The 25,291-nt window shown below is 40.4% G+C and overlaps 2 protein-coding genes and 1 long non-coding RNA gene across 3 annotated transcripts; 1 reads left to right on the plus strand and 2 right to left on the minus strand.

Moving 5' to 3' along the window:
* The first annotated feature begins 1,705 nt into the window (after positions 1 to 1,705).
* Positions 1,706 to 3,342, plus strand: LOC149111380 (uncharacterized). The gene is made up of 2 exons (XR_016207722.1): positions 1,706 to 2,440; positions 2,979 to 3,342. It is a non-coding gene; the product is annotated as an uncharacterized LOC149111380 (long non-coding RNA).
* An 82-nt stretch (positions 3,343 to 3,424) lies between these two features.
* LOC110056098 (serine palmitoyltransferase 2-like) lies at positions 3,425 to 14,298 on the minus strand. The gene is made up of 11 exons (XM_020762536.2): positions 13,986 to 14,298; positions 11,907 to 12,061; positions 11,405 to 11,550; positions 10,255 to 10,473; positions 9,703 to 9,808; positions 9,092 to 9,311; positions 8,268 to 8,394; positions 7,487 to 7,523; positions 6,784 to 6,882; positions 6,356 to 6,485; positions 3,425 to 4,751 (listed from the first exon to the last, which is right to left on the minus strand). The coding sequence occupies exons 1-11, from the start codon at positions 14,241 to 14,243 to the stop codon at positions 4,674 to 4,676; spliced, it is 1,575 nt and encodes a 524-aa protein (XP_020618195.1). The 5' UTR covers positions 14,244 to 14,298; the 3' UTR covers positions 3,425 to 4,673.
* Positions 14,299 to 15,643: 1,345 nt separating this feature from the next.
* LOC110056115 (serine palmitoyltransferase 2-like) lies at positions 15,644 to 24,379 on the minus strand. The gene is made up of 11 exons (XM_020762557.2): positions 24,081 to 24,379; positions 22,146 to 22,300; positions 21,565 to 21,710; positions 21,173 to 21,391; positions 20,284 to 20,389; positions 19,544 to 19,763; positions 18,848 to 18,974; positions 18,590 to 18,626; positions 18,364 to 18,462; positions 17,505 to 17,634; positions 15,644 to 17,149 (listed from the first exon to the last, which is right to left on the minus strand). Exons 1-11 carry the CDS (start codon positions 24,351 to 24,353, stop codon positions 17,078 to 17,080), a joined length of 1,584 nt encoding a protein of 527 aa, XP_020618216.1. The 5' UTR covers positions 24,354 to 24,379; the 3' UTR covers positions 15,644 to 17,077.
* Between the last annotated feature and the right edge of the window lie 912 nt (positions 24,380 to 25,291).

Consider the following 25,291-nt stretch of genomic DNA (forward strand, 5'->3'; position numbering starts at 1 on the left):
TTTTTCTTTGGAGGTATGCTAATACATTGCGCAAGGATGTTGCGAGACTCTGTTCAGTGGGTGCCTTGTCAAGCACGCGACCGTTCTGCGGCTCAGGCGAGGCGAGCACGAACGAATTTAACCCTGTTATAGTTACAGAGCGATATCATTGCTACAAACAGGGACAAAAGCATTTGTTGAGACACTGTCTGAAAACAAACTTTTTGTAATTTTTGTAATTTGTCCTACCTACACTCGTCATATTTCGCTCCACTCCCCCCTTTCCAAATTAAGTTGTAGCCACCTTGTAACCTGTTTCAACATCGGGGGTGGGGCGGGGGCGGGAGTGCCTATTGACGAAAAAGGTGTTTCTTTTATCATCGATAGTACGGATCTCGGTTCGAAAACGTTTGATTTGCAAAAATGTCTCGATACTTTTGTCCCTGATTGTAGCTTCATATTCGAGAGGCGTGGGGTTCTCATTCGAAATCAATTTTTTCTTAGATGTGAGATTTAGAGAATAATATGCAAGTTTGCGAAATGGGTGGCCCATTGCTTTCATCATTAAGGCTTTGTTTTGTCTTAGCCTTCCGTAACAGTGGCTTCGCATCACTTTCTACATTAACCTCTGGTGGTGAAAATGTTTTGGTCAACACATCACCAGGTTACATGTATAGGATATTGCACGGCGGCGCGAAGATATGAATTTTACTTTCGAGTAGCACAAACAATATTTTACGAACGAGCGCAGCGAGTGCGTTAAGGTGGCTGAACACAGTTTTTGATGCCAGTGTTTCATTCACCATTTTCTCTAAAACCCTTGATCCCTCGGTCACCAAAAACGGCAACATGAATAAATATAAACAGGCCTTTAAAATCGGTTTTAGTTTATTTGTAGAAAATCTAGTCATTAGATTTTCTTTATAATTTGCATGCAGCAAGCTTGTAACGATACTCACAAGTTAACACCATTTGGATAATAATTTTACGGAAAGATCTTTAATTATCACTTGTTGAAGGTTCACTGGAATATCTAGAATTTCCTTTTTTAAAGTTCAATTTTTTCTTCAACACTCCAGTTACTTATTTCTTGAAGTATTTTCGTGCCAAATTTCGTGAAATTCTAATGAGTGGTTCTCGAGAAAAACACGTATTTCCGAGAAAGCAATTTTTCATTTAATCGCAATTTTTTTACTACGGATGCGCTGCATTTAACTGGGTTCTTTCGATAACAACGAAAAAGCTGAGAATTGCTGGGTTCTTTGCATCATTACCTTTTCTAACATATCTTTGTAATAAAAGATTAAAACCATCAATACAATGCGTTCAATTATAGAGAAAAATAGCACAGATAGTGCGGGTGTTGAGTAAATAAAATGATCGCTCTATTGACTACTGCACTGTAGTCTTTTCTATTTGCAGTTTGATAGCTATGGCAAGCAATTTGGTTCCAATATTTTAACAAGGATTCAGCTGTCGGTCAAAGTCAAACTTAAAAAGTTTATTTGTGTTCGACACAAGTATTAACTGTAGTTTGAGGCGTGTTTTCATGAGTCTGGGCTCACAAAGATTTTACAATAACTTGGAATACGTTCTTGCAATAGGCATTAAATAATTCTAAAATGGGACATTTTCAATGTCTCACTGCTCCTTAACGAGCATGGGCACCTCCCCCCCCCCCCCCATTTTTATTTTACAATTAAAGTTCTTATTTGATAAATATTCAGTGGACAAAGTTTGAACAAAAATCTATCGACAGTTTTATTTCAGGGGAATGACCTTAAGTATTGTTTTTAACGCGAAAAAGCTGAAAATTCACATCTCAAAGCCATCGCGTAATTTTCTTTTTATTCAATACAGACTGACTGTTTGCAGAAACACTGTGAAAAAGAGGGAAATGACGTCATCAATATCCTCACTAGTAATCCACCCCCCCGGGTTTCGTATCAATTTTATTGGTAGTTTTCCAGCCTGAATCACTATATAGCACATGCTGTGACTTCACTGAACAAATCTCGTCCCCTAAAACCCGTGTGTTTTCAATCAGCAGCGACGATTTGATTGTGCGAGTGTGAAAATGCGTAGAGAAAGCAGCCGGCTAATGCTGGCCCCCACTCCGACTTCCTCCAGAGGTCTCAATTTTTGGCGCTAAGCACCTTGCAGACTAAAAACAAACACGCCCGAGAACCATACTCGAGCCGAAACTAATCCAGGTGAGTAAAACCTATTATCATTCCATGCATTTCTTTCTTCCCTCTGAACGTTTGCCACAATGTACGTCAATTACGGAGCCAGTCAAGAAATAAGTGGGCCTCGGCAAACAATTGATCTACGAGACACTGACAAATGCCGATATTTTGCTCAACGTTGTCCAATAATTGACATGACAGCGGAGTCTGCGTTAGCTAAACTTTCGTTCGTCATGGGGGAAGAAGCACTGACACAAGGAGACAGGAAAATGGTAAGCTTTACGTTCCGTTTCGAAGTACGCTATCTGAAAACAAACGCAAGTTCAGGGGATTTCCGGACGCTCTGTACAATCTCAGGTGTTTTGTGTAGAGCAGTTTTGTTAGGCATTTTATTTTCTTTTTGCACCTATGCCTAAATATTGACGGTTCCATCATTGCATGGTAACTTTTTTTTCTTTTGAACGCAAGGTAATAATTAGGAAATAGAAAACATGTTCCCTCGTCGGCTCGTGTTGCCACAGCATTTCTCGTTCTCCCAAACGGCCACTTGCGTTTCTATAACTCGAAATACTGCGACGAAAAAAACGAAAACAACTTGTCTACTTTGATCATCAAAATGTAAATTCTCTTTGCCCTCGTCATCATCACGTCAACAGCTCATGCTAGTTCTGTGTTTCCAACTAGTTATATATAGAAATACGATTTTAAACCAATCAGCTCGTGTATTTTCTTTCGGCTTTTGCCCATAAAAACCAATATTGTATATAGTGTACTTTCCAGTAAGAACATTGCTTTTCTCTTTTCCCGCAGCTTATGAGATCAAATCTGCGAGGCGAGATTAGTGCATCCAGGTAGCAAGTGGTTTTAAACTGGACATTAAGGCTAAACAGCACCTGAAGTGCGGATCTTCTTGTGTAAAGCAACGTCATCGGTCCCTCCAGCCGGGAAAGAAAAGAACCAGCAAAAGAGAAGTCAAAGATCTTACACAGTACACGAACACGTTGACAAGACTGTTGTATTCTATTGTTCTAGGCCCACTTGGTCGACGGCTGGATAACGCTATCCGCCGAATAAATCGCTCTCCTGTCGATAAGTGTTAAAAAAACAAACCACGCCATCTGCTGGATAGTGATTTATTCGGTGGATAGCGTTATCCACCTTTCGAACAACCCGGACCTGTTCTTTGAGTTTTCAAGCTGATACTGAACGTAAAAATTCTCCATTAGTCGCTCTTCGAACCTCACAATACTGCCTGGTTAGGCCAAACCAATGTTTTTATTGCTTTCTTTTACTGTGTTTTTACGAAGTTACAGCCTTAAACAACATCACAATTGAAGCTATCAATTAAATATATCAAGCTCATTCTCGCGATTTTTGCAGCGTCTAATTTTGAGGTTTCTGCGTAGTTCTCGAAATCGCGAAAATTTGATGCCGAAAAAAGATCGTGGCTTACTTATATTCAACGAATTATCCAAAATCGCAATAAATTAAATGCCTCCAAATATTGACCTTCCAAAATTGCGAAATTGAGTTTCGCGAAAATTTCGACTGGTTGATTTCTTCCAGAACTTAATAATAACTTTTGTTACATCACACCGTTACTGTGTATGCCAAAATTGATGTCTGCTCAACATCAAGAATAATTTTAACATCTCTTAACCAAAATGCTTCAGAACCAGCCGAAAAGTACAGAAATTTTTTTTTTTTTTTACTGCAACTTGAAATTACAAACCCTATCTTTTTAGACTTTCTCCGTTAACACCCCTCAAGGCCCGTATTGACTTAACATCCCAGGCTCTATAGATATATATTGTACATACCTTTACACCTTGGAGTCCGGTAAATTATCTCCTTAACTACTTAAAATTGCCGCATTGCAGTATTAAAAGCCGTTATACTTTCCCTAACAAGGTATCCTCAAGAGTAATCACTGCAATTGCTAGCCTAACGCAAGAGATCATGAAGAGTGACAGAGTTAGCCCTCCTATACGCTTTATTCGCATGGTCATCCTTCTCAAGGTATTTTTAGACCTTGTCCGGTTTCGGAAACCCAGGAGAGTCCAGAAACAGCCAATCTTGTAACGCGGACTCTGGTCACGTGAACAGCTCAAGTGGCCTTACACGCATTTTCATCCTCCACGAAAACATCCATGCAACGCGCATGGTAAGATTATCCACGGAAGAGCTGGGTACCATGTCTAAAAATAACTTAAGAGGGATTACCTTTCGGACAAGGCTTATATGGTGGATTAACTTTCTCATCCTTCATCCTCTCTTGCCTAATGCTGCGAAATGTTAGGTAAGTTCAAATGAATATCTCCCATCTTGCTTCTTTGAGGTGAAAAATATTAAGTTTCACAATGTAACGATGCTGTAGGGGTTCGTTACACCAAGCCATTTCGTGCAAGAACTTAGAATCACAGTAATATTGTTTTTTTTTTAATCTGGAAGAACAGGCAATCTTTCCAGATTGATAGTTCGTTCTTTAGAGAGTTGTCGCTGCTTTCATTCCCTTGCATCTATCTTTCTTCGTGAATACTTGACTTTTAGGAGGTCGCCCACTTCGTCGATTGCTTCCAGAGCCTGTTGAATGATTACAACAACAAAGTCAATACCTTGCACAGCAATTGCAATAGATAGTCGCGAGTTGGTGGGGTGCGTGTGTGGGAGGAAACGCGTGTGGTGTGGAAATACGCGCATGTCTCTCGCGCGCGCGCTTCCCGCCAACTCCCATCATTGCCCCCGCAGGGTTTTGGCCCAGACGGTCAAAACCCGAGGAGGCACCCTAGAGGTCCCCGCGTAGAGGGAGAAAAGTTTCGCCGTAGCAGAAAAATTTTCGAGTTTTGAGAACACGGCTCGCAAAGGATTACCCAAAAGGACGCAAAGGATTGCCGAAAGTTTGCTGGGGGTCGAATAAACACACCGCGATCAAGTAAATTCTCTTCGAAATGGCGGAGATTCTGGTATAGAATAAATTGAAAACGATTTCAAAGATCCTGAAGATGGATTTTCGGATAAAAACAAATCAAAAGGTATCGTAAGTAATACTGAAGTACCGGTAAATCTCGATATTCGAGGCGAGTGTCGCTTCGCTCGTGTTCAATTGTGACTACAATACTTCCGATCGCCAATTCTACCTTTGGCATGTCGTTTATTCAGATCACTCATTTGTGCTGAGTTAACTTACGTGGCGTAGAGATCATGTCACGGCTGGGTGACTTAGCAGGAATCCAAAGGTAAATGTAAATGTTTTGCAACGTTTTCGTTGAGCGCAAAGAACTTGACTCTAATTTGCAATTATAGATTAGAGATGACAGTAACTCGATACTTCTAATAACCTGAGTATCAGGCCTTTCTTAGCAAGAGGGTAGGGGAAGGGGGGGAATTGCAGAGAAAGGCCTTTTCTTTACCGGGTGCTTTCTCCTCCTACCCGTCTCAGAAAAAAATCGTGAGAGCAAGTTCCAGATGATTTTCTAAACTGCTGTTCTGCTTTCGAGATACTTTTGCTCTTATAGTAAGAAAAAATGGTTTGTTTCATCATCAAATTCAAACAGCAGAGTGGTTTGACATAATATTTTGTTGCTCTATAATTTTGTAACCATTTTTTCTTAAGTTCTACTGAGTGAAATTTTTTGAAACAGAAATATTACTTCCCATGAAGGAAACATTTTTTTTTTTCAGAAAGTACTTTTTGTTTCCTTTCAAACGAAAACTCACGGCTGTCTGGAATGGAATGAGTTAAATAGAAAGTGTTGGTTTAGTTTACTTAGTTGAATGTTTGGATATAAACCATGATAAGATGTCTAAGTTATAGGAACATTATGAGTGATAAAGTTTACAAAAAAAAAGATATAGAAGTTTTAGTTCATACAATAATGTTCAATTGTTTTCAGTCAGTAGAAATAAAAGAAAGCGGGGGCAGCTTTAGTGATAACTATTACTAGGTATACAAAGTGAACAGGGTGCTACGGAATCGAACAGCAATACTACAGGACTGGTCCGAAAAGCCTGATTGGCCGCAAAGGCATGAAAAGGCGGGAAATTTCGTGTAACTGCAGCCTCGACTTAAGTCTGACACCTGACTGGTCAACAACACGATCATGCTGTGAGCTGATTGGTGGTGGCCTAAGTCAGTTTCCCAAAAGCATTGCGACAGTGCAATCCAGAGTTCTTGTGATTCATCTCACCTTATCCAGCATTTCCCTGGTGTGTGAGGCTGAAAGACAAATTCTTGCTCTCGCCTCAATCAGTGAAGTGGCCGGAAACCCCGCGATGACTACAGCTACGCTTCTTTTCAACATTTCACGAGAAAAGGCTCTGCAACAAAATATTGAACACTTGTGAGTGATCAAGTTTGGTTATGTAAAGAATTCCTCAAACGATAAAGCATTTTAGTCACTTCAAGTATTATAAGCCACATTCTTCCTTAGCTTGAAAGGCGTCGGAGTCTGGACCCTAAAAATGCCATACTGATGACGTCATTATAGAAGTCCGTGTAGCGTGTCTGATTGGTTATTACTCTTTTTTGAATTTTCACGCGCTTTTAATAACCAATCATATCTCTGTAGAGCCACAACCTTATTTGCATACATCTTTGGTAATAAAACTGACTTACACAGTTTTTGCCGGCATGTAGAGAAGAATTGGTACCACTGCCGAAGCATCATGACCGTACACAATAAATCCCATCTTTTTAAGCCTTTGTCTGAAGTACCTGTAATGTACAGAAAACAGCGCGTTACCTCAAAAGTTGTACCGTAGTTATGATCACTGTTGCAAAGTTTTGTGAGAAGGAAACAGATATTTTCCCACGTAGCCGCACCTCACGTTCAGGTTTGATGCAAACTCGCCCGAGGCAACGTGCAATAGTTTACGAAGGAATCCACCAAGAAGTTCGAGTAACAAGTGGACAAAAACTTTGTACCGAAATGATTTACATCATATTGCAAACTTCTGTGAGACTGTTTTAAACATCTTCTCAAAAAAAATTAATTTCTAACAACACCAAAATGTCGAAAATAAATTTTGAAGTTCATATGAAACACTTGAAAGTACTAGTGAAATGAAAATGATGATGAAATTTTACCTGTGTTTGCACAATTTCCCATGGGAGATTGTTTTCGGTGTTGTTTCAGGCAACTGTTTATATCTTTAGCTTTAGGAAACTTTAAAGTACGTAAAATTATTCTGGTGCAAGGTTTTTGTCGACTAAAAACTGAAATTGCTCGATTTCCAATCGGATTTCGTCCTCATGCTTTAAGTTAGTACATAGAACTCTGAACTAAATTAAATCATTATAATTTTATAATTACACTTACTTGCAATTTCGTGCTAAAGTGCACAGCCTCTGCTTTCCTAAAAAAAAATTTAAAAAGACAACTTCAGACAAGATCCTGTTGCTGTAGCTTTGAAAAAGCCACTGGATTCCAGTGGAATACTTTCTACGGTCAAAGAAAGAACCAACCAGTGACCAACAGCATGACAAAATAATAAATGAAATTACAGGAGAGATTACACAATGTAATGGAGTCTTCATCACACCGTGAACTTTCGTATGTAACGACCCTTGTTAATTTTGAAATTAGCCGCCTTTGGGGTTGGCTACTTTCGGGAGGGTCGTTACTTTAGGAAGTTTACGGTATTGGCACCCTGATTCTTCGTTCTAATCGACCTGTCAATTTAGCGTAAAGCGAGCAGCAATGGAAACCATTCTCATCCCCTGAGGCCGCGATCCTTCTGGTTAGCACTAAGAATCCCAATCTCTGGCCAGTCCTCGACCAGTCCCCAGTTTTTGAGCTTGCCCAGAGTGCTCATTTTCATTTGTCAGCCAAACAGACTGCGTCGGAAGTCCGTGGATCGTGGATTTTCCACCTGGACTTGACCAGAGGTCGACAGAGGTCCAATGTAACGACAAGGATCGCGGCCACTGATACGAGGAATGTTGTGGAAATTACCGACTTACTGGGCATGCGTGTTACTGTAACCTTTTCTGACAACTGTCGCTTACCAGTAAGAATAAAGACTTCAGGAGAAAAAGGAGGCCAAAAGAAAAGCGAAATGTAGGCTCCGAAGAATGCGTGGAGTGTGAATTTGACCAACCTTTGTTTGTGCCGTCCTCGCCCATAATTATTTTCATGGATGACAGTATTTGCATGACCACTGGGGGTGACATGAAGGAGGCGTACGCTGCACTGTGCGAAGTACCTCGGATATGGTTTATTATTTCCTGCAAAAATGAAAATACCGACTGTTACACGCTGATCATCTCATATTCAACACGCGCGAGTGGAATAATTGTTTCATTAAATTGCTCAGATACCATGATGGCTAAACCAATGAAACCTCTTGAACTGTATTATCCAATGATCCAGTTTTAAATAATGATTTTTATCAAATCCTAGAGTGTGAATGACCTTTCAAATGAAAGCTATGGAGCATGATTAACCAACTGCAGCGAATACCGTCCAAATAACAGTACAAATATACAGCGATATTTTACAGTAGAAAACCTGTTTGCCATATTTGTACAGTAGAGAACCTGTTTGCCATATTTGTACAGTAGAGAACCTGTTTGCCATATTTGTACAGTAGAGAACCTGTTTGACGTACAGGTCGGCGCGCGCACGCAAAACTGTTACACTCTCCCTCTTTCATTGATAAATTTATTTACTACAGCAGTTGGATAATAAATCCCTTATTAGATGTTTTGGTCTGTAGTATCGATCGCTGTATATTTTTACTCGTTGTTTGTATTTTGACTCGCCCTACGGGCTCGTCAAAATACGGCACAACTCGTAAAAATATACAGCGATACTACAGACCAAAACATCTAATAAGATATATGCACCTCCATGTGGCACTGCTTGTTGTCCTTAATTGAACACAACTTCAATCAATACAAAAGAAGCTCGGCTCCCTCTAACCTCTGACGCAGCTATGTATCCCCCTGCTGCTCCAAAGCTCTTGGTAAATGTCCCCATCATGATGTCGATATCAGCAGGGTCCACACCAAAGTAGTCTGTAACGCCCCTTCCGTTGGGACCCATGGCACCAATACTGTGGGCCTCATCTAGGTATATGTATGCTTTGTACTTCTTTTTAAGGGCCACAATCTCTGGGAGCTTCGCTAAAGAGCCCTCCATACTGAAAAAAAGAAATAAAATGTACTAAGTTGTCGCGTTCACAGACGAGCTTGAAATCGTTGTAATTGAGCCCAAATCACGCATATATTGACTCGGACAACGCCTCAGTAAATTATTTTGTCGGAATCCGTTATTTCAGCGTTCATTCGTGGTATGTCCAAGTCGTGGTAACCATGTAGTGTCCTTAAAAATGACTTATTCAAGTCCCGGTGTATGATCCGTAGGAAGAGTCCTTTGACGGTGAGATTTGTTCGGTCTTAAGATCACTAAATATCGAGTAGTTTCGTGGTACTTTGTAGGTCTGAAACATTGTTACATCGGGAAATTCGTCGTGTCACGGGGCTTTTTCGTTATCTCGGGAGGAGCTCGCCCGCGCAGCGTCACTCACTCACCTATAAACACCTTCAACAATAATGAGGATCTTCTTCCACGCTCTGTGTGTCCTCGGCTGTCCCTGCACAACGGATTCTCGTAGTATGTTCTCCAAACTCTTCATATCTAGAATGTTATGATAAATATTTAGACTCTATTTACGATACAGATGTGTAGTGTAGGCAACTTACATGAGAGTATGCTAAAAGGAAGGAAGGTCGGGAGATAAATGCTAACTCTAAGGCGCTCTTGTGCGCTTTGGTCAAGCTCAACTTTTGATGACAGTCAACGTCAGCTGTCGATCGTTTGACTTGCCGAACGTCAACTTAGTCTTGCATCCTTTTCAAGTATCTCGCTTCTCCTTTTCTTGAATCTCGGTTATTCCCAGCTCCCGGTCTTACGAGACTGTAGAGTCCCGCTTACTTGATTTGTTTATTTGTTTGTTTGTTTTTGGAAGTAGGACTGGTCGGTGTCGGTCACAGTTAAGTCTCCTTGAATAAGGAAAAATAATAGCACGGAAAATCCCCGTCACCTACTTCCCTAACCCCTCGTGCTTGCGCTGCGAGCCTTACCATTGTGTTTGAATACTTTAATCTTTGCTCCTGACAATCTTGCTCCCAACACCAGTGATGTGTGGTTGAGTTCGTCGCTAATAATCAAGTCTCCCTTGCCTACCAGGGTGGGGATATTTGCAGAGTTGGTGGCGAACCCCATACCAAACACCATAGCAGCAGGTTTACCAACAAACCTAGCGACAAGGGCTTCTAGTTCGTCGTGAATGGCAAGGGTACCTGGAACGAGAAAAGAGGAAATGTCATCAATACGATACAATTATCGCAGGTGTTTCCATTTAGTACTGAGTCGACTGGGATGTCCATATTTACATAATAGGCACACTGCGGTGACAAACATGACAAAACGACGCCTGTCGAAGAGCTATGATTTTAATCTTGACTTTTCATATGCTACAACATACATCTTCAGAAATGGCCGTTAAGTTAAATTACAAATACTGACTATATAATATGTAACCTGAAAGACTGGTAGCTTAGGACCATGAAAGGAACATGAAATAATCAATTCCTGAGCTAGTTTTTTTTTTTTTTCTGAGCTGTACAGTCCTCCGCAGGAGAAAAGATTGCGACTGGTAGATTTACCCATATTTCTTAGCGCACGAAAACTGTAGCAAACGTACAGGAATGTTCTAAAATCTTCCGCAAACCCAGCACACACAATGTAGTTGGCACAAGGGACAAATATTGCAAAAATATGGCCTTCTTCAGTCTTTGAACTTTATGGGCTGTGTAAGATTCGCATGCTCGAGCAATATCCACTGTCGAGGCTAAGAAAGAATTAGAAAAACGATATTCCTTCGACACACTTTAAAACATGTAAAAAGTTTTAAAAACTGTTGAAAAACCTGTAACATTGGCACTACAAAATATATTCCGCTAAAACACAAGCCTCATCAGTTGCACACCATATTGGATTTCGTAAATTTGTTACGATAAACAAAGTAGCAGATAGTTCCTTTCACAGAATAGACGTTTGAAACCACTAACGGGCCAAATTCATTTGAGTTCAGCACGTCAGTGGCACGACGTTTGGACTAGGCCTTAAAAATTTATTGATAGCATAAAGTCTAGAAATCGCAGAAAACTTTAATTGATTACTCAGATTCCAGCGACCCTATCCAGACCCTGTATATCTGGGGTCACTCACCATATTCGTGTCTTGAGCTGCACCCTGCGATGCCGTACTCGCGGACCGCCTGTTCAGCGGATTCTGCGCATGGTCCAGAATTCTCAGCGAACCCAAGGTAGTTGTACGAAGCAAGATTCACAGTCTTTGTAGTCGTTCCTGGATAGCTGCAAAAATGTTTTATTAAAAAAGTACCGTCGGTATTGATCTTTTGTTTACCCAAAATAAGATAGAGAACAGAAGGGAGGCCAGTAATTTATAGGCAATATTAAAGAAAAAGAAAGGGCGCTTTGGAAATAAACGAGTTCATAACTGGGAAAAAGCTGTTTTATCCAGTTTGCAAGAGATTGGATAAAGGGCAACTGGTAATTAGCAAACTTGGCCATGGCGACTACGAGCAGGGTGCTATTTTCCTCCCATAGTGAAGGGCTGTGACAGCCTAATAAGTGAGTGCGTGGTCATGGACCCGGAAAAGGGATTTAAGGAAAAGGGATTTTTTTTTTTCCTTCCCTCTGCCGCATACCTAAAGGTCCAGTTCCAGTCATGTGATTGCCTGTCCACTAGATCGATCTCTCCACCAGGTACGCTACAGATAGGTCTGTTAAAACAGTCTCTTACACGAGTGTAAAGATTTCTCGTGTAGAAACTTTCAAAGTCAGAGTAGAGTGGTACGAAGCCCTGAAATATCAAAATAAATCCCTCATATTTGAGCAAAAAGTCTTGCTCCAAGTGTTTCAAGCTATAAACAGGTTTTAAAACCTGTTTACAAGGAGGGAGGGTTACCCTAGCAAGCGGGTTAACCCTAGCTGAAGAGCACTAGGTAGCCCGGGTCTACAGGCAAAATTTCACATGTAGGGTAACCCTAGAACCCAAGAAAACTTAATGCGCGGTTACACTCAAAGGGTTAACCCTACCTGGAGTGTTCACAGGGGAAAAAGTTAACCCGTTTGCCAGGGTAACCCTTGCACGCAGATAGGGCAACCCGCCTACTCGGGTAACCCTAGCTGCCTTGTTTACACGACAAAGAAAAAAAGAGGAACTGTGTGAGTGCTTGGAGGCCCCTGTCCGAGGAATTTGAGAACGCATCAAATGTTTTCCATCCCTGACACTACGCCGGAGAAATTTAAAAACGCGACAATACGGTCATTTTGGATTTGTGTTTGAGGAAAACTCGGGCAGGGGATATCATGGTTATCGTAACGTCATCGTTTTCGAAAAGCATTGTTTTCAAAACGTTTTTCGTCCACACAAACGGAAAGCCGGCGGTTTTCAGTAGAAAATTGTTCTTGCAACTTTTGTCCTAACAAACTGCATGATCACCTGCAGGCCCGGGGGGGGGGGGTTACTTTGGGAATTTCTGGGTGGGGATGTGCCGCTGGGACCCTGGAACCCTTAGCCTATACCAGAGCTAGTTCAGCTGAATTTGCTACCCTATACTAGATTAAACTCCCTAAATCCCCTCATCTATCGACACTGTTGAGGCTGATTTGCGTAAATGTAACCTTGTCGATTTGATTTTTTTATATTTTTGAGTGGCAATTCCTGGTTTCCTTAGCCTAGATAAAATCTTCAACCAACTAGTCAGTTTTGTGAAAAGTTGTACCCTATTCTAGACCCAAACGCTCTGATTTATATTCCCTATCCTAGAGTAAACTGCTTGGAAACCATACCCTTCACAGCGGCACATACCTATATAGCCCATATATGGCTGTGCCCCCCCGCCGGGGCTGCAGGCAGGAAAAATTGCCTCGAGCGACAAAAGAAGTTTTTGGCTCAATGTTGACCCATTTTGAGCACTATATATCAAAACAAGAAAGCTGAAGAAATTCGTAATACCGTGTAAAAGGGTGGAAAAACGAGGAAATTTTGACGATCTGAAGTGAGTCTGAGTGTTCAGCTGAAATTCTAAATTGAAATTTAAAATTAAAATTCTAAAATTCTAAAACGTATTCTGTATTAATTATGCACAAGGTTCGCGTTAACACGTGCAATGCTAACAAAGATCAGCTGATTACGAAGATCACGCCACCAAAGAAAGCATTTACGCATGCGTTTAGCAGGAAAAGGTCCATAGTTCAGAAAGGTGGAATAATTTTTGCATAGAAATTTCGAAATTGCATGCATAGCTTGTGTCACAACAGAGATGTAATCAATATTTTTACGACAGTTTAACTTTTCACGCAAAAACACTAATTCGAGCTAATTCAGTGGACTCCTTTGAAAACAGCCATGAAGACCTTTTTGGCAAGACTGTCTTCGAAGCCCGCCAAAAAAATTCTTCACATGATCAAGAAAAATTATCTTCGATCGCTTTGATAACGAAACATGCAAGCATGCTAGAATGCAATATTTTCCTCAAATGTAGAGGGAAAGTCAGCTTTAGCGGTAAGCTTATATAGTTTCCCGGCTCTTTGTTTTTTCTCTTTGTTTCCTGCACCGCAAACCGGTTGAGTTTAGAGTTTCAGCTTATTGTTTACGCAATCGAGGGTAGCGTCATTGTGTAGCCGTGTCAAGACGATTTCACTCACTGTTTTGGCTATGAAGCTCCAACCACTTACACTGTGAATCTTAGTGCAACCTACCGTGGAAGTTATTTTCCTACCTTATTGCCTGTTTCTTTGACTGCCTTGGATTTTTCTAAGCCATATTTACGCATGAAGTCACGCATATAGCCGAAAATTATCAGAAAGAAGTAAGACATGTAGGTCATCACGGCGCAATAAAGAGGTGTCTCCTCAAACTCATCCAGCATTTCAGCAGCGTAGTTTTTCTCTTGGCTCGTGAACCCGTTTGATCCCTTGTGGAAGCCATTTTTCCTGGAATGCTGACGTCTTCTCGTCGCGTACGAGCCAGCCACCATATTTGCTTGGCGAAAGGAAATCTACACGCTCGTGCGTGACGAATACAACCCGGCGAAAGAAGGGGGGGGGGGGGGGGGGAGGGGGAACTCTGCAATACAAATGAGGGGCTGATTGTCCGACATTTGGAAAAGAAACCCTAAATGGTCTAGAATCGCGATTTGTGACTGTGACTAAATTCATTTTCACCCCTGAGAGATGCCAATTTCAAACAGCAAATTAACTGTGACTGACAATCTCTTATTGCTCAATATCCCTCCTAAAAGTGCTGCGGCGGCCATTTCATATTTTACTCAGTTTCATTTCTGTAAGTAGTTCCACCCACCCCCCCCCCCCCCGGGTGGGGAGGGAAAGCATGCCCGGCCCTCAGTCAACAATCTAAACACGACAAGTGTCAAGAACTTCATTCACTACTCTCCATTCAGCATCAGAGTTCATTGTCAGCATGTTTTGTTTTGTAAGTCAGCACCTGCTGTAGACTTGTCATGTTTAAGCTGTGTCGTAATCAAGTCAGTTTCGTGGAGCAACGTCAGAATATTTTAGATATAGCGTGGTGAATGTTTAAAAGAACAGCAAATTTACTAGTAAATACACTTAAACTCTGTCTGGTGTTGTCTGCTGTTCAGTATTGTTCAGGCAAATGTTTCGTTCGATTTTAGGCGCAAATTTTAGCCCTCAAAGCTTGTGTAATGCGTCAACCAAATCGGATTTATTTCTTGAAACTAAACAACGATTATGTTTTTCTTAGGAGGTCTCCTACTATATTGCGCAACAGTACGAGCTGGAGGAGTTGCGTGACTCTATTCAATGCGTACCTTGTCAAGCACGCGACCGGTCTGCGGGTCACGCGAAGTAAGCATGGACGAAGTCAACCCTGTTATAGTTACAGACCGATGTCATTGCTACAAACAGGCACAAAAGCAGTTGTTGAGACACTGTCCGAAAACAAACTTTCAGCCTTCAAGTGTAATTTGTCCTACCTACACTGTCATATTTCGCTCCCATTCCGACTTCCCCCAGAGGTCTCAATTTTTGGTGCTATTTAAAGCAACCTCTGGGAACAAAATTGACACAGACCTTGCAGATTACAAAAATAGCGCACGAGGACATACTTGAAGCTACTTGAGCCGAAACTAATCCAGGTGAGCAAAAGCTATTATAATTCGATGCATTTTTTTTCTTCCCTCTGACCGTTTGCCACGTACATTGTACGTCACGGAGGCAGTTAGAAGTAACTGGCCTTCGGCAAAAAATTGATCTCCGAGACACTGACAAATCCCGATATTTTGCTCAACCTGGTCCAATAATTGTTAATTATTTTTGTTCATTTCCCGGTCATTTGTTTTAGGCTCAGCTCACGTGAAGTTCGACTTACAACGCAGCCATACGTGTAGAACAAGTCAACGATTTCCACAAGTATTTAATTACACTGGTTTTAGGTTGTTTCATATCAGTCTGTGATCAGGCACTACTCTATGCTTGTTATTACCTAACATAAAAAACATTGTACCTTCTTCAAGTTATTTTATTGGTTTATTGGCACAGAACAAGTGCCTCTTTTTACTGAGCCCGCGCGTTTCAGCAGCGTTGTGTTGTTGCCTAGCAACCTGACGTCTGATGACATTTCTTTCCGAGTTCTTTCCGAACGGTAGAGGAATCGTAAACTTTATTTCTGCTGCTTTCACGAGGACTTCAGTGCTAAAGCTGGCATTAGTTCCTCACCAGTATGCATATTTAAATTACATCCTAGACTCGGAACGAAAGCAAAACTCGCAATCCGCGAGAGACACCCACGCAAATGACGAAACTTTGCCACTCGCGCGCGTGTTTTAACCCCACCGAGCCACGTTGAACAAGTATTATTACAGATCCTCTGTCAAGACCACTCAACTCAAGAATATCCTAGAAAACTTTAGCGCGCAAATGGTTAGTATGAAATGCGCACTTTGAGTTAAGGCTATTATTTTCACCTAAGTTCTTACCATTCTTTCTCACAGAATCGCTAAACATACAATCCTGCGGCAGTGTTAAATATTTAAAGTATATGATATATGATCCTACATGCTGTAGCGTTAAATAAGTAACTCCAAAAATTGCACTGCTTAAAGTAGGATAAACATATAAAATGTTGTATATGACAAGTTATGTTCGTTTTAAAAAACAGAAAAGGTACCCAAAAGTAGCGCCCCTATAAAGAAAATGTGCATCTTTTTCACAATGATGAATTTACACAATATTTGTTAGACAATTCTTACCATATAATATTTTTCTTCAAATTGCTTGCTATTGATTTAGTGAAAACTTAAAACAAGACCTATTTCTTTTTCGGTATACTCGGAAAATTATGTCTCTGAAGAGTTGCCCACCACTCTGATTACACTGAGAGAAGAGCGAGTACCCGGACCAAGTTATGTAATCTTGACTAAGTCACCAGTCCAAAAAAATTCAAGCCAATGAGCACTAGATAGCTTTCGGCACCAGAATTTCCGAGATTATCTTTTTAACAATACCTTGTTGCCATTGGAAACCATTGACCAATGATAGCTCACATTGACCGTCTAGGCTTCATAGTGCCGAAAGCTAATACTCTGTACATACCTGAGGACTGGGTCGGATACGTATCTACAGAGAACCAACAATTAAATTTAATATATTTTAAAATCCATAGCGAGTTTTTTTGGCCTCCTTGCATATTAATTCTAGGCGCATTCCAGGAAAGAAGCAGAGCTTCTAGTCACACTGTTAATATCAATGGATCAAAGTATTTGCACACTAATTCAATTACATTTGATGTCTATGGTACAGGACAAACTTCTCCCTGATGGAGAAAATTCAGTTATTTTTTGTGTTTCTGTTTCGAGTACTTGAGTTGCAGAATGTCACCCACTTCATCGATAGCCTCCAAAGCCTGAAAAGTAATTAAATAAAAGTTACTTTTCGTGACGACATCTCACTGTTTCATCTTTGAACGATTTATGACCATTTAATGGTAAAAATTAGACACATTACAAAATTCGCCCCTATTGAACTAGGGCAACAAGAGAACGTCAAGCTCGCCTGGTTCGAGATGCTTCGTTCATGTTTTGCGCCACTCAGCATGTTATCTCTAACGTTTTCGCAACCACGACAAGAAAAATGGTATAGTTTTCTCAAAATTCGAACATCAAACAGGTTTGGGCCACCTAAAACTGCTCTGCTAGTGACTTTACAGAGTTCTGAAATTCTTTCAGCACTGCTTCACTGCTAAGTTATTTTCCACTGACCTTGTCCAACATTTCCCGCGTGTGAGCAGCTGACAAGCAGAACCTGGTGCGAGATTCGATCAGAGGAGTGGCAGGGAACCCAACCACAACAACAGCGACGTTCCTCTTTAACATTTCACGGCCAAACGCTCTAAAGAAAGAGAACAACGGCTTTTGAATTTATAATTAAAAAAACGTACAAAGAATCTGCCATCTCAAAATGAAGAGAGTAGAACCAAAGCCTAACAGGGAGTAAAGTTTAGGGCACAAGTAACCCTTGCAGTCTGTCTGACAATAAGCTTAATGCGGGCTGTAGCACCGGTTACCTGAAACCTCATAGGATTTTCAAATGTAGGTTTTGCTCGCAGAAAATAATTTCAAGACAAAATTAATTTTGCCATCCACCCATCCACATCATCTTTAAAACAAATGCTTCTGCATTACCAACATCAGCTATCCGTGCTGAAACTTTGCAATGACACTTAAGTTTTCACGCTCTCAATTCTAAACAGACTACTTGCGGTTTCTCAAGAAAAGGTCAGTTCAAAACTTATGAGGTTATAGAGAGGGCATGCGAAACTTGTTCTTGAAGCCAAAAAAACAATATTTATTTAGAGAGGAGGCCACATCAGCCTTAGCTGGTTTTCATGCCCGTCCTGTCCAGGTCGAATTGGAATTTGGAGATGTTAGTTTTTGTGGAGGGAGGAAAACCGGAGAACCCAGAGAAAAACCCTTGGAGCAAAGCCAGACCCAACAACAAACTCAACCCACATATGACACCGGGCTGGAATCAGACCCACGCCACACTGGTTGGAAGCCAGCGCTCTCACCACTTCACTATCCCTGCTCCCCATGCTGATTCAAATAAAGGTGTACTCACGCAATTTTTGCTGGCATAAAGAGAAGAAGAGGTACAACAGGCGAGGCATCATGACCATAAACAATAAATCCCATTTCTTTGAGCCTCTGCCGGAAATACCTAAAGAACAACAAAAAAAGAGAAAGCGTGTACAGATGTAACCTTTTACATGTACCAGCTAGGTAGATCAAGGTAAATTACCTAATAATGTATACACATTACACACAGGGATCAGATTTTTCCTTACTTGCAGTTTTCAGCAAGGGCAATCAGTCTTTTCTTTCCTGTAAGAGTTCAAATTAAAATTGTCAATCACTTCCTTGTAATGCAAAAACTGGAGGGAAATTGCTCTTAACCTTTGTTTTTGCTGGTAGTATCAGGGGGAGGAGGGGGGATGGCAGATGGACTCTCACTGGACAGAAGATGTATATGTATGAACCCAATACAATCAATGCTTTTGGCACAATCAATCTTGAACAACATCATTAACTGTTAACTAACCAACCTTTGTCTGTGCCGTCTTCACCCATGATCATCTTCATGGATGAGATGATTTGCATCACCACTGGAGGCGACATGGAAGAAGCGTAGGCTGCACTGTGAGAACTTCCTCGGATGTGACTAATTATTTCCTGTGGAATAAAACAAGTTCATCAGAAAACCCGCATTCACATTGAACTCAATCTAATAATCAACAAATTGACCAAGAAACAAATTCCAATCAAGTAACCGATGTACATTGAGCTCACTTCTGTTTACAATTGTTTGTTTGTTTGTTTGTTTGTTTTGGTGGAGGGGGTGATTGAATAACTCTAAGATATAAATGCCGCAAAATAATGTGTTAAATATTACAGCCCAGCTATGTGATGTTGAAATGTACATGTACATGTTCATGTATTAAATGAGTACAAAAATTGTGTTCCATGATATTTGTAATGTACATGTAAGAATCAAATTAATTATAAGTTTAATGTTATGCACACAGACTTCATTTCCCTACCCATGACAAGTACTAAGCACTGAGTTCAATCTCTACCTTTCAGAGTCATAACAAATCAACTAATAACCATTTTGGTCTGTAGGGCCACCTTACAATCTTTACCTCTGCCATTGTTTTGTACTAATATTCATCATTCTCCAGACCACAGTGGATCATACATGTGCGAGTTTGTACAGAAAATGTCATTATTATCAAGCTGACCTTAGTTGCAGCAATGTATCCCCCTGCTGCTCCAAAGCTCTTGGTAAATGTCCCCATCATGATGTCGATATCAGCAGGGTCCACACCAAAGTAGTCTGTAACGCCCCTTCCATTGGGACCCATGGCACCAATACTGTGGGCCTCGTCAAGAAAAATGTACGCTTTGTACTTCTTTTTAAGGGCAACAACCTCTGGCAGCCTCACTATCGAGCCTTCCATACTAGAAATTAAACATGACAGTTTAAAGTATTTTTTATCTCCATGATTGGGTTGAAAAACTATTTACAGGATATGTCCAGTGTTGTATAATTTATTGAAATTCTGTTTATACTACATTTATAACAGTTAATTAAAATTAAAACTAAAAAAAAAACTTGCATGCTACTACATTGTAACCCTCCGAGGAAGCCATAGGCTAAAACAAATCTCAGGTTTATTGCTTCAGACTTTAAATTTAATCATAGAAGGGCAGGCTTTGCGTGTTTGTAATAGAGAATACTTATTATTAGTGAGCGTGCATTAAAGAAAGTACATTGTAGATTTTTTTGCCTATAAATAATTTTTTCTTCAAAAATCAAGGCAGAAAATTTGATGTAAATATATACATGCATGCATTAACAACTATTGCCCTAGTGACCTATCAATCTTACTGTAAATCACTGTGTCTCATACTATACATGTAGTAGCACTTCTAAGTTAACTGCAGAGCAAATCTACAGTACATGGCTTTTTCCGCTTACCTGTAGATACCCTCAACAATGATGAGTATTTTTCTCCATGGTCTGTGGGTGCGTGGTTGTCCCTGGACAACTGACTCACGGAGAATACTTTCCAGACTCTTCATATCTGAGGCAGACAGTGAATGTTAACAGTATTTAAATCAGTAAATTATTAAAAATATATTCACTAGTAAGCAGGGGTTTCGTTAAAGTTTTCAACAGGAAAGCAACTGGTTTTCACAGGTGTGCACAACTTTTTGAACTGAACATCTTTTTTGAAAAACTTTCCTCTAGATGTTTAAACCAGGTGGGAAAATTGACCTCAGAGCCAGTCAATTTGACTGGTGCCCGGCCCTTATTAAAACCTCTGAGTACATGTTGTAAGTATCAAAGATAACAACCTTATGTAACTCTTCAAGCCCTTGTTGTGGTGTCCCCCACCCAGCATTTTGTCAGTTCACTTGATACACATTTCTGTTTCCAGGTGGCAGTGAAGAGAGGCACTGTGAAAGTTTGTTGCCCATCAACACTTATCAAAACCTGTGCAAACTGTTAGCACATCATGTCTTCCCCCCTCCCCCCACCCCCACAACAGAGATCAGAATCTAATTTATCAACTAAATATTACGCATAAAAAAAATTATTAACTACATGTATAAACTCAATGAAAAAACTTAAGGCAGTCATATCACAGGATTCTTGATATAATTTTTCCATGTTTCCATGAACTATATGAAACCAGTTACATGTACATGTAGCAATGAACCATTGATGAGTTCACTTTGTGATAGACGTGGGACAGGAGTGGAATGTACAAAAAATGTACACTAGTTTGATGTTTTAACCTAAAGCAATGTAACATCTTGGTGTTTATCTCCATACATATGAATACAGCTATTGTAATTTTTACCATTGTGTTTGAAGACTTTAATTTTGGCTCCAGACAATCTTGCCCCAAGCACAAGTGAGGAATGGTTCAGCTCATCACTGACTATCAAATCTCCCTTACCCACCAGGGTGGGTATGTTGGTGGAGTTGGTAGCAAAACCCATCCCAAACGCCATTGCGGCGGGCTTGCCAAGAAAACGTGCCACGAGAGTCTCCAGTTCATCATGAAGGTGAAGAGTACCTGATGAAGACAATCTCTCAGTTACTTCGAATCAATGTTTCAAAGGCAATTATGTTTGGAATCACACAATCATATTGCAAACGTTGGACCACTATTTACAGCTTGGCCATTACAGTTCAACACACATGTATACATGTTTGATTAACTTTTAACTGCACATTTACTGATCTCACCATACTCATGCCGTGAGCTGCATCCTCCCAGACCAAATTTATGGACTGCCTGTTCTGCAGCCTGTGCACATGGTCCAACATTTTCCGCAAACCCAAGGTAATTATAAGAACCCAGATTGAGTGCCTTTGTGGTGTCTCCAGTTTGCCTAAAATTGAGGGAAAAATTATAAGACACTCAGTTAATTTTTCTAATTTTCCATAAATGTCTGTAAATTTGGCAGGCTAGACACAGTTGGCATGAAAAAAAAATCATAGACAAACGTGTGGAAAATTAGAAAAATTAACCGAGCGTCTTCTAGCCAAGCTACATCCTTCAAACTTGGTGAATACAATCTCCTACCTAGTATTTTAACATAACGGTTGCGATTCACAAATTGTGTAAAATTCAATTTTGGAAAAAGTTATTTGCCATCAGATTCCCATACAAACACTAATTTCTGAATGCTTTGCCTTCCCGTCAAGAGGGCATCGAAAACCGTGATAAGGTCTATTGAACCAATTGAGTAAACTAGCTTATTTGTAAAGGGTGCCTCAACTAGACAAGCCACCATGTGAGTGGATGTGAAATAGCTATGTCATACCTGAAGGACCACCCATAGTCATCAGATACTCTACTGAGAACCTCAATATCGGCACCAGGAACACTGCAGATTGGTCTGTTCCAACAGTCCCTTATACGAGTGTAAAGGTTTCTAGTGTAGAAACTTTCAAAATCAGCATAGAGAGGGACAAACCCCTAAAACAAAAACAAAAAATACCATTTGAGGCAAATTAGTGTTACATGTGCTCAGGGACTTATTTTGATTTAAAAGTACATTGTAAATTTTCAACCACAAAATAAAAAAAAGTAGGCTCTAAAAATGGCAAAATATGAAAACATCACAGATTGAACTGCATTGTACATGTACCTGAGTCGCCATTTCCTCTTTTCACTTTTAGGTTTTCTCATTTATAATTTTATTATACTAAAATTCAGAAGGGATGTAAGGCAATTTCAAGCAGAAACTACCATACTAGTAGGACCCATCTGTAATAGGGTACATGTAGGCTGACAAAATGTGTTTGGTTCTACCAAAAATCATGACAAATCTTCTCTCCAACCAATTTTCATTTCAGTTAAAGTGTACACGGTTAAAAATCAACAAACTGTTGGCTCCTGAACCACCAAATGCCAGTCACATGTGAATTAAAAACTTTCTGGCTATGGCAAAACAAATGAATTGATGTTTTCCTTAAAATGCCCGTCTCAACGCTTCACATGAGGAGCTTTACCCTTTAAAAAAGTTCTGTCCAGGAAGTCTTTTAATCTTGGTAAGTAATTCTTCAAATGCCTTAGGCCCAGTTCAGACGTCGCTTTTCCACCGTGCCAAACTAAATTGCAATTTGGTTCGACTGCAGTACAGCAGAAAAACAACTTTGACTCGGACGTCGTGCCAGAGTCCCACCAAATTCAGGATATACTGAAGCCTCGTAACAACTCTCCTCCTAACTCCCCAGGGGAACGCAATCTCGCCAAAATACAATAATATAACAAATTTATGAATTTTGTTTGGCCAACAGAAGCATGACGTTTGAATTGCTGCCGTGCCAAAGTTGTGTAGCACAGCAGAGCTTGCCAAACTTGATTGCTTGGCGAACTTAATTCAAAAGTTTGATTCGGGTGCCATGCTTCTGGCGTGCTTTTGTCGAACTTAATTCCTGAATTAAGTTTGGCACAACAGAAGCACAATGTCTGAACTGGGCCCTAGAAATGAAAAAGCTGCAGTAAGTGAAGTTTAGATCAAAATGCATACAACAATTTTTTACGTTATTTTAGGAGACAAACATGAAAGGGTTAACCTCGTTTGTCTCCTTTTCCACCTTTCATTTCCTTTCATTTCATTCCATTTGAATTTGAATTTGAATTGTTCATAAACATTTATGTATCACATCCTTTGGCTAAATTTTCAAATACCCGAGCAACCTTCTTTTATCTTATTACATAACAAATAGTTTTTGTTTCAAATTGCATCGTTCTAAAAGAGACCTGGTTAGCTCTTTGGTAGTCGCTCGGTTTTCTACAATTGCTCACATACTTTGTCCAAAGATAAAGCGTTTCAACTATTCAGTGAGAAATACGAATCTTAGACGATAAACCACATTTTTAGTCGATGACAACATCAACGTGTTCGCCCATGCGTACACGCATCAAAACATTGCGAAGCTATGAACATGCCGTATCGAAGCACGCTTCAGAGCTATTTTTGACAAAAAGAACGCTAAATCCTTAATCTTTAGTAAAGAAATTTTCTTAATGCTGTAAATAAACTTCGTGGAAAGTGAAATCGGTGAACTTCTACGCAGTTACACCACGCTATTGATTTGAAATCGGCTTGGTCAACGCCTACAAACTCATGTTTTACTCGAGCTCGAGACAGCTGACTTCGAGAAATCTGCCTGATCTTGACATCATCGACGACTTCCAAGACCTCAAACCGGTAATAAAACTAAACAAACTATTTTCTAACAAAACTAACCTTGTTTCCATACTCTTTGGGAGCTTTCGACCGTTCCAAGCCATATTTTCGCATGAAGTCACGCAAGTAACCGAACAGAATCAAGAAGAAGTATGATAAGTAGGTTAAAACAGCCACTTGGAACGGTGTATCTTCAAACTCCTCGACAAAAGATTCTTTAAACTCTTTAAGCTTCTCTTGCTCGTGAGATGAAAAGCCATTTGCTTTGGCAGAATAGCCATTTTTGTATGGTTTTCGCCTCCGTGGACTCGTAGTATACGCTCCCGCGACCATCTTGAGTTGTTTAATTTCCCTCTAGTTCCCAGTCCCTTATTGCTCAACTGATCACCTGGAAGGGGCGTGGCATTACAGTTGCTACCGGGTTCCGGCCGGACGATGATAAATTTCGAGCACGCATGATTTTATTTTATCATTGTTAATATCAAATTACTGAAAGATCTGGTCTCTCCTTGTTAACCAACGGGCTCCCCATCTCCCTCACAGCGAGACTTTGCCATCCTTTGCTCTCCCAGCTGATGATGTAGCCTGCGTAGCTGGCGGTATTGTAGGCGGAATAAAGTTTTGGCGTCGGCCGAAATAAAGTTTTGGCAGCGAAGCCGCTAATCGCGAGCGGCGAAGCCGCCTGAAATACTAACAAAATACAAAGTCCTCCTCCCCATTCTCCTCGCGGCTTCGCCGTTAAAACTTTGTTTCGGCCCACGCCAAAACTTTATTCCGCGCGCCTACAATACCGCCAGCTACGCAGGCTACTGATGATGTCAAGGAACATACTGCCCAAAATTCACGATATTTTCTCAGAGAAAGTATAACAAACGTACAGCAAAACATGGCGAAGAAATCCAAAAAGAGTGTGATGATGTTTGAGTTGTTTGAACTGCCTCGTTTCCAGGGTGGGAAGATGAGAGACCCTGGGAACGAGGTAAGTACAGTGAAAAAAAAAAGGAAAAAAGAGACTGTAAGCGGCTCAGCATTGTTCTAGTAACCGTCCTATCTGTGAAACTTTCTTCTCGTTATGACTTCAATAAATTTATTTGGATGCAATTTTCTATCTTTTCTATGAAATTTCTTCACTACCAGGATTCGTTGAGGTCAAAAGCACACTGAGGCTGTCAAAAATCAGTGGAGGTGGAGGGGTGGGAGTGGACTAATTCATCTGAGGCAACGAAAGCAAATGCTCCACTGATATCAAATAAAAACAAAACGACTAAGCG

This window comes from Orbicella faveolata, unplaced genomic scaffold, assembly GCF_042242905.1.
Source record: "Orbicella faveolata isolate gen_17 unplaced genomic scaffold, um_ofav_v1 contig_24, whole genome shotgun sequence".
Lineage (NCBI taxonomy): Eukaryota > Metazoa > Cnidaria > Anthozoa > Scleractinia > Merulinidae > Orbicella > Orbicella faveolata.